The 9,612-nt window shown below is 45.9% G+C and overlaps 2 protein-coding genes across 2 annotated transcripts; both read right to left on the minus strand.

The window, feature by feature from the left end:
* Positions 1-653: 653 nt before the first annotated feature.
* BIRC5 (baculoviral IAP repeat containing 5) lies at positions 654-9,310 on the minus strand. The gene is made up of 4 exons (XM_004013098.4): positions 9,165-9,310; positions 8,768-8,877; positions 7,174-7,291; positions 654-2,091 (listed from the first exon to the last, which is right to left on the minus strand). The coding sequence occupies exons 1-4, from the start codon at positions 9,273-9,275 to the stop codon at positions 2,002-2,004; spliced, it is 429 nt and encodes a 142-aa protein (XP_004013147.2). The 5' UTR covers positions 9,276-9,310; the 3' UTR covers positions 654-2,001.
* Positions 3,230-3,955, minus strand: LOC114116830 (large ribosomal subunit protein uL6). The gene has a single exon (XM_027974192.3). It carries the CDS (start codon positions 3,926-3,928, stop codon positions 3,350-3,352), a length of 579 nt encoding a protein of 192 aa, XP_027829993.1. The 5' UTR covers positions 3,929-3,955; the 3' UTR covers positions 3,230-3,349.
* Positions 9,311-9,612: the final 302 nt, after the last annotated feature.

Consider the following 9,612-nt stretch of genomic DNA (forward strand, 5'->3'; position numbering starts at 1 on the left):
GAAATAAAATCTATCATCTGAAGATCAGGCCTCAGCCCTGCGTGAGCCGGCCTCGGGGAGGAGAGGAGGGGACCGCTGCGGAGGCAATGCTGTGAACGTGGCGCAGATGTGGAGCAATGGAGACAGCCAGTCAGGGCTGACAGATCGCCTGCACGGCACACCAAGTCCCCACAGCTCTAAGCCAAGTCGTTTAGAAGGGATGCAGGCCACTGCATTGTTCTCGCAGAGGAGCAGCCAGTGTGCACCCACCAGCTCATCAGGGCTGGCTAACTGTGCAGCAGTCTCATGACAGTTTCTGCCAGATATTTCCTGCTATCTTACTTTGTCTCCAAATCCACCTAAAGTTCACACTGGTGTCCCCAGTGACTAAGAAAGGCTTTGTGCTCACTTTTAACTGTAGTTTATCCTGTTATGCAAAATAATAATTCAAACAAGATAAGAAAACAACACTACAGAATCTTAGGAGGGACTGAGGGCTTTGTCCCAATTCCTCTTTACATGAAAATCCTGTTGCCACACAAAAAGCCAGTTGAGGCCACACAGCCTGTAGGGTCCCCGCATCACTGGTGAGGAAACTGCAGCTCCAATTCAATAGGCACCAGGCCCAAGCCCAGAAGGCAAGCATCCCGTTAAAGGCCAGTTTGGAGCCGGAGTGGGTGTTCCACACGCTTTTTATTTTTTTACAACTGCTCCAACTCTTCGCTTAGTCTGTGCTGGGGCTGAAACACATACATCATTGCATTTATGATCATGCAAGACTGAAAACAACATAAAAAAACATGCTTTTTTAAAAAAAGTTTCCCCCAAAGAGGTTTTGCAATCTATTTTTTAAATTAATTTATTCCTTTAGGAAGATTCACATTGGAAAGACATTGGAATTATCAGTTGCCTAATGCACATCATTAATGGAAAGTAGGTATTTGAAGAGTATTAATACTTAAGTCGATGAACTCCTTCCTCAGATTTTTCATCCTGCCCCTGTGTGCCCCGTCCAACGGATGACAGCTGGTCCATAGCGGGACTCCCCAGGAAGAATCCACTCTGTGTGCTCTGCTATCCAGAAGCAGAGAGCCAGGCCTCTGAAACATTCCTTTTCCGCATGAAAGACCTCCCTGTCTATTGTAGAAAAATGTTGCAACCTTGCCAGGAGCCATGGCTGAAGTATCTTCAAGCTGACCACAAAGCAAGAGGCCAGCTCTACTCTCAAGACATCAGTCTTTCTGCATCCCCCTCAGCAAGACACACATATTACAGTTACGGAAAGGGCTCTGACACAGATCAAGTCCAGAGGCAGAGCCTGGGGTCTAATCCCATGGCTACCCCTGTGAAACTGAAAATCACAAGATGTGATGGCAAGGAACCCCTAACACACAGGGCATTTTCAGAGGCATGGCAGGGAGGGCCATACAGTCTGTCTGGGAGGAAGGGAGCTGCTGTGACACCACAGACCTGATGGGGTAAAAGAGATGATCACAGACCTGCAGAAATCAGTGTGAGATAATACAGAACATCTGGAACATGATGAGTGCATACCATAAATGCAGAATATTATGCAAGTGGAACTTAAAATGGCATTCTTAATCCTGTTTGTCCAGTCATAACGGACCTATGATCACATTCACGCATCACATTTCAGCTGGACAGCCAGTCACCAGCTTCGTGAAGCCCAAACACATTGCTGTAAAAGGGCTCTACCCACGTGAACAAATGTCTCCCCTCACCCTGCTAAGTCCAGGAAGCAAAAAAACGAAAACTACCAAAGAGAAAAGACAGGGTCAGTTATTGTACTTAGCTCTAGCTATATAACAGAAGAAGACCCTGGCATCAACTTCAAAAAAAAAAATAAAAAAAATATACAGTTTAAATATTCTCATTTCAAAATGTTGATGTTCTGCTTTCCTAAGGCACAGTTAAGAGGCTCCAGAGAAAAACTGGTAACGCTGAGGGGTGTGCCCTGGAAACGACGTGTCTGTGTCGCTGTGCAGCAGTGACAGGGAGGTGTCACTCCAAGGCAGCCAGCTGCTCAATGGCACAGCGGACTTTCTTTGCAGTTTCTTCAAATTCTTTCTGCTTATTGTTGGTTTCCTTTGCCTGGAAATAAAGAATACACACGTGAAACTGAAACTCTAGGCATGCTCGGATAGGGATGCCCAGCTATATGGGGTAAATATTCTCATTCACTTCAAAGGCCTCGCAACCAGGGATCTTGGTTCCCCAACCAGCGATCAAACCCTGGCTCCCAGGCCTAACCATCAGACTGCCAGGGAATTTCCCTCAAATGCCTCTCATCTGAGTTGCCTCACAATAATTATAACAGAAGACACTGGTGGATGGCTTCGCTTGTGCCGTACCATTCTACCTGCCACACACGCTAGCTTACTCACCGCTCCGTGTTCCATGAGGTAGACACCACCTTTATCTCCATTATACAGAAGAGGAAGCTTAAGTCCAGAGTACCATTCAGCTCAGGGTTACCTGTTAGTCTGTGGCAGAGCCCTGCTCTTCCCCACTAACCTACATTGCTTCTGCAGCTTCCACATAAAAGTCCACAGCCCTCCTCTCCTCCCTGTCAAGCATCAGCTTTCTCCTAAAACAGAAAACCTGCCACCTGCAGTTGCTCTTTGTTTTTTTTTTTTTTTTTTTTTTTAAGACAAAGTTAAATGTATTGCCTGAGAAATTACACAGTTACAGTTTTTAACAAATCAGATAGGGGAGGACTGCAGGTTTAGGGGCAACCCTACTGAGTTAAAACACAGTATTGTTTAGTAGTGTATCTGAAGTATGACACATGGAACGTTTCTTAAGTTTTTTTAAAGCTATCACAGACTAAGATACAGAAGTGGCTGAAATTTGGGTCTGAGAGAACCTTAGACTACGGCAACGATGTTTATCATAAATATAAATTAACTCCATCTTTTAATTCTTACTAAGACAAGTTTCACTTCTCAGCTGCCTTTTCAGTTACTGTGACTCAGGCATTTGCCTCACAAATCTTCAAATCTATGCCACTGTAAAATTAGATACCTTCAGGGCATCTCCTAAAGTTCTTCCCACGATAACCGTATTCCTCTTGCCTGAAATGTCCTTGGTATTCCTTCAAGCCCCTTCTGCCATTAAGTCTTGCTAAAAACAACAACAAAATCAACCACTCCTATTCCTTCTGTTATTATTAACAAATTAGAATTTACTTAACTGTTTACTGGCCAAATACTTTGAAATAACAAATCAGTAGGAAAAAACCTCAAATCAAGAGTTTTTATTGTCTCTTTAAAGGATCACAACTGAGTCCATAGAACCATCTGATTCCAAACAACCATCTTGTTGTTTCTGCAGCAGGACCACTGAGATCTTATTCATCAGCCTGCTGAACTGTTCCTTTTTCAGATACATAGATACCATCCAAAAATTTTCTGATATCCTTGTTTTTAACTGTGGTGGCTTGCTGAATCAAAGCAGCTGAATTTGACACAAGTTCAATGTCATTTCCTTCAAGAATCAACTCATCTTTCTGGGCTTGAGATACTGAACAGGCAACCCCTGGCCTCATTCGAACCCTGCGTATGTATTTTTCACCCAAAAAATTTCGGATTTCCACAAGAGACCCATTCTCCTGAATAACAACGTTGATGGGGAAGTGGGCATACACCGACCTCATCTTGTAACGGAAGCCCAGTGTAACACCCTTGATCATGTTCTGTACGTGACTACAGATTGTGCGAACAGTGGCCAGTTCCTTTCTGTTTCCCCACCATTTGTCAACACGGAGCCTCTTCTTTTTCTTTCCAAGGAGACTGAGTTCTACATTGATGTGATTGAAGTCCCTCCGCAGGGTGCCTCTGGGGCCCTTCACAATAACTGTCCGTCCCTTCAAGTTAATGTCGACATTTTCTGGGATGTCGACAGTCTGATTGCTGAGAATGGTCTTCATTCTCGCAGTAGATGCGGCAAAAAGAGCTGCAGTTGCTCTTTGAATCTGGCTCCCAATCTTTCCTTATGCCAAGTGCTCTCTCCAGGGAGACAAATGACAATCACATCAGCAAATCCAGAAAGCTCTTTCCCAAATTCATTCTACTTGATTTCTCTGCCATATTAAAAAACAAACAATAGGTTTTTATTGGGTTAAATAAGAAAAACAATAGAGGTAACTTTTTTCGAAAGAGGGTGGGGGTGCAGCAGCAGGAGCACAGAGCACACAGTGTGCTACCGGGTCAGACCCCGAGCCCCAGCTCTTCCTTGGCCGCACGCCAGCCAGCACCCACGTGGCTGCCTGACCAGTCAGTGGTCCTTCGAACTGACCAGCAGCATCTTAGGTAAACATGGAGCCTCATCAATGCCGAGCATCACGGCAGACAGCACTGGTTCCTTGTTCCCAGTGTTTGTAAACTGCAACATGTAATTATCTCACCTGGATACATGTCTGTCTTAAAACTGTACTGCAATCCCATTGCTAATTAAATCAATGGTTTAAAAGATCAGCTGCCAACCTTGTTTCCTATCAGAGAACAGACAAGGTCTGCATGCCAGCCTACCTCCAGGAGCAATGTACTCTAGATGGTTCATCCTGGAGCTCTAGCAGGAAGCAGATGGGCCTCTGGTTATACCCATTCCCTGCACTTGGCTCTGACCCCAAATCTTACTGTCTGCATCCACTCACAAGCATATGCCCATAAGGAAACAAAAGGACCTGAATTTTTGTATCAGGGATATATTATTTGCAACAAACCTCACAACTGGGTGTCACTTTAGAGCAGCCCTATCCAACAGAATCTTTTGCAATGATGAAAATGTTCAATTGTCTGCAGAGTTCAATAAAGTAATCACTGGCCACATGTTGCTACTGAGCAGATAAAATGCCACTAGTGAAACTGAATTTTATTTGATTTTCTTTTTATTGGCTGTACCACAAGACTAGTAGGACCTTAGTTCCCTGACCAGGGATCAAATCTGTGCCCTCTGTAATAGTGCAGAGTCCTAACCACTGGACCAATAGGGAATTTCCCCAAATAGATACATTTAAAAATGATCTGGAAGGAAATATACCAGTTAATGGTGGTTACCACCGGCATAGGGGTGAAGCTTTTGGTTCTTCCTTACAAAAGCTTTATATTTTATACTGATAGTTTATTTTATAATTAAACAAGGTAATAAAAACAAATGCATAGATTTTAAAGTATTTTGACTTGAGGAGAACGAAAAAGCAGTTGCAAACTAGAAGCAAACCGTTTTCTTCCAATCTCCCCACTTTTCTCCTGGTGTTCGCACCTGGTTCTGCCCCACTGCTGACACCCAGGTAACAGAGGCCCAGCATCTCCTGGGTCTCCTCCTCCAGTCCTCCTAAGTCACCCTCCTCAACAGGTTAGCCACCTTCTATCAGATCACAGGATCACAAGCACTCAATTTTCTAGGACTGGACTGTGACAACTATAGTGTGTCTTCCTATTTGTTTCAACTACCAAAACATCTTTGTCTTTCTCAGAGCTCCACAATCTGGCTGCAGTCTCACTGTACTGCCCTTAACATTCCTCCCATTCGCAGACATAGCTTTCCCACAACCGTTCCCAAAGTACACAAGCTGGTCTTTCACTTTGAACAGGGCTGGCAAAATATGCCCTGTGGGACATATCCAATCAGCCCATGGCCTGTTCTTAACCCAGTGCTAAGAATGCTTTATGATTTTAAATATTTGTGGGAAAAAAACAAACAAAGAATAATTTCTAGGGCTTCCCTGGCGGTCTAGTGGTTAAGAATCCACCCTGCAAGGGACACCAGTTCGCTTCCTGGTCCAGGAAAACCCCACATGCTGAGAAGTAACTAAGCCCATGGGCCACAACGACTGCACCTAGAGCCTGCGCTCCACAACAAGCCCCCGCAACGAGAGGCCCATGCACCAAACTAGAGAGTAGCCTTCACTTGTTGCAGCTAGGAAAAGCCCGAGTGCAGCAGTAAGACTCAGCAAAAAATAAAATGAAGAAGTACATTTTTTTAAAAAAGGAAAATCTAACAGAAACTCTGTGGCCCATGATGGCTAAACACTTACCATCTGTGGTACTTCACAGAAAATGAACTGACCCCTAACTTCAAAGGCCTTTTCTAGCCCTCTTCCTAACTGCAACACAGCAGTTCCCAAAACCTCCGTTGAATACATAGCTTTATTGACCACTGACTTCTCGCTTCTCGAAAAACTTTTCAATTTTGTCCTTAGCATTTGAAAAGTACCATATTAGACAGAATTATGTATATTGATCTCTAAAAAAGAACATGATTTTCAAGTTGAAAGGGATATCAGAAACCATGGGGGTCTATCCTCCATTTTATAGGCAGGAAACTATGATCAAGACTGGTCTAAATTCACAGTCTGTGAGTGGCAGAGACAAGTGTTATGTCTGGACTCCCTGCCCAGGGCTTTGCTAAAAAGAAATTAAATACCTGAATATTTATTCTTTGTAAAGCTACTGGATTTAGCACATAAAGAGAGAGGATGCTCAGTTAAATGTGAACATCTTATAAACAAGTAATTTTTTAGTAAACACCCACATAAAATGTGAGATATATTAAAAAATTATTCCTTGTGTACCTGAAATTCAGACTTAACTGGGAGTCCTGGTTTTCTCTGGCAACCTTACTTCTCTACAGCCCAGGCTGTTTAGGAGCTGCTTCTTTACGGACTCATGGTTTCACTCTCCCAATAATCTAGTTTACCTGTGCAAGAGTCAAAGTATGCCTGCAAAGACCCCTTCAAGGTCCAGTAGGACTGGCACTATTTTCTCCCAACACACATAATGCCCCTTCCTGACACACACTCTACTCTGTGTCTCCAAACCCTCTGTTCCCAGCTCTGCTAACACATGAACACACTCCGTATAAAGGAGTTACCATCTCAGTTGTCACTGAAGGCAGGAATGCCAGCCTAGCCCTCACACGTCCCACCACCAGGGGTAACCACACACTGAGGGCACCTCTACTCAGGGCATGCATTTTTTTTCTGATTGCACAACCCCAAGGTGACAGTCTAGGTCATATGCTTTTCTGTCCTTTTGTATCTTCACACACATATGAGGGGTTTAGAAAGTGCTGAGGAAAAGCATCTATGTAGTGTTTGTGAGGCAGTAGGAGTTTAGTACTAAAGATGCTGAACAGGATTTGCTCTTGGTTCTTATTTCCAGTTATACATACGATTTTGTTCTTGGTTCTTTCTTTATCCAGTTTCAAAAATTCACTGAGGGTTAATTCTTCAAACTGCTTCTTGACAGAAAGGAAAGCACAACCAGATGAATGCTTTTTATGTTCTTCTCTAGAAGAAACAATACATGAGCATGTCAATAGAGACAGTGAAGTAACGGGAGAAGAGTTCGTTACCACCAGTCTCCCTCCCCACCTCAGAGACACACGCTGCTCTGCGTCAGGAGCAGAGTGTGAATTCTGAAGTGGATGGAGCCAGTGCCCAGACTCACATTCCCACATACCTCATCTCAGCATCTTCTTGGTCTGTGGACACCCCCCATCCCCCTCCTATGGCTGTTACATTCTATCTGGAGTCCTTTAGCAAGCAGTTGGAAAAGTGTTACAGAGTGTAAATCTAAAGGTACCACGTCAAAGCCCTTAAAAATCCGGAATCGTCTGCGGTTATCTCATTTACTGGACTTATTACATAATCTGTTGGTTCAGAGAAGGGGCACTACTGGCCTGGTTTCTCCAGTGAATTCCTGTGCCTGTACTGTCATTCTCTCCAGCGGGAATTATCCCTGCACGGCAGACTGCACTAGAACCAGAACAGTCTGGGGACTTCCTGGTAGTCCAGTGGTTAGGACTCCGCACTTTCATTGCTGAGGCCCAGGTTCAATTCCTCCTTAGGGAACTTAAGACCCCACAAGCTACTTGATGTGGCCAAAAGGAACAAACAAAAAGCCACCACAACAACCCAGAACAATCTGGAAGAAACACACAGCCACACAAATCCCAAGAGGACAGCCAATAGCAGCTATAATCCGAAGACATCACAGCACTTGGAAATTCACTCCCGAGAAAACAACCAGCATTTCTCCACTGATCCCTGGTATGGTCACCATGCCGTCCCAGTCAATACCGGGTCACAAGAGCAAACATGTTACGGAAACACAGTGATACTCTTCCTGCCAAGAAGACAAACAACTCCAGAGATTCTCTAGGACAAAAAAAAAAAATCACGTTCTGGAAGCTACTGGTTCTGACAGGGAAAAAAAATGGGAGGGGAAAAATGGGGTATTACATTACAGGAAGACAGCTGCTGTCTGTCTGAATATATGCACGCACGCAGGCACACACACACGCAAACTAGACACGAAGAACAAAATCCAAAACAACACGAGCGTACTACTTCAAGGTGTGGTTTTTCTGCTGCATGAATGATAGTCCAGATAATAAAGCTTCAGGTTTAAAAACTCTAAAACAGGAAAGGCACTTGGACAGCTCTAGGTCACAGCAGGATCTGCTCCAGCATTCTAACTTAAAAGGTATCAAGAACCCACAGGAAAATGCCTTTCTTTAACATCCATCCAGAAGGATATTCCCCAAATCGGGTTGGATTAGGTTGAAAGCATCACCAAGGTGCCAGCAGCAGACTCATCCATTACAATAGCTGTTTAGGACACAAAGGAGGTTGGAAAGCTGAAGCTCACTAACCCTTCAAAATTCAGGTGTTTTTTTTTTGGAGGAGCACAACACAAAACAAAAGGTCCCGATGGAACTGGGGCACCCAGGAAGCCCAGTGAGGCCGGCCTGCGGGACTTACATAGGGTCGTCATCTGGTTCCCAGCCTTCCAACTCCTTGAAGCAGAAGAAACACTGAGCCAAGTCGGGCTCATTCTCAGTGGGACAGTGGATGAAGCCTGCCGCGGCCATCTGCAAGGGAGAGCTCAGCTCAGGCCCCAGCGCGGAGGAGGGAGCCCACAGAGGGGCCGGAGCCCGCGGGAGAGGTTGTCCCGGGCCTGGAAGCCCACAGTAGGGTTGGGGCCCGAGGGAGAGGTCGCCCCGGGCCCGGAAGTCCACAGAAAGGCCGGAGCCCGAGGGAGAGGTCACTCAGAGCCTAGAAGTCCACGGAAGGGTTGGAGTCCGCGGGACCGGTCGCCTCAGGACGGGGGCGGGACTCTTGGGGCGGGGAGGACCATGGGGACTCCGGGAAGTCTTACCCGCTCCGGGGTGCAGGCGCAGCCCTCTAAGAAGGGCCAGTTCTTAAACGTGGAGACGCGGTGGTCCTTGAGGTAGAGCTGCCAGGTCGGGGGCAACGACTGGGCACCCATCCCGCCGCCGCCGAGCGGTGCCGCGATTCAAATCCGGCGGTTGACGGCCTCCGCGAGGCATGTCGGGAACGCGCCTCCCGCTGCCTTCTGGGAAGTGGGAAGCTGAGTGGCGCGGGGCATGCTGGGAGTCGTAGTCCTCTCGCCGCGGGGCTCTGCAGCTGCTCAGCTGCCACCGAGCGAACCCCGCCCCGCGCTTACTTACATCCCAACTACTTGCTAAGAGTGATGGGAAGAGAAGCTGGGGATGTGCTGAAGCCTCCGTGATAGTTTCAAGGAGTGGCCCCTGCGAGCACGAATGGATTAAGCTCTTTCAGCCTGCAAACTCTATTGCTTTTGT

This window comes from Ovis aries, chromosome 11 (assembly GCF_016772045.2).
Source record: "Ovis aries strain OAR_USU_Benz2616 breed Rambouillet chromosome 11, ARS-UI_Ramb_v3.0, whole genome shotgun sequence".
Classification (NCBI taxonomy): domain Eukaryota; kingdom Metazoa; phylum Chordata; class Mammalia; order Artiodactyla; family Bovidae; genus Ovis; species Ovis aries.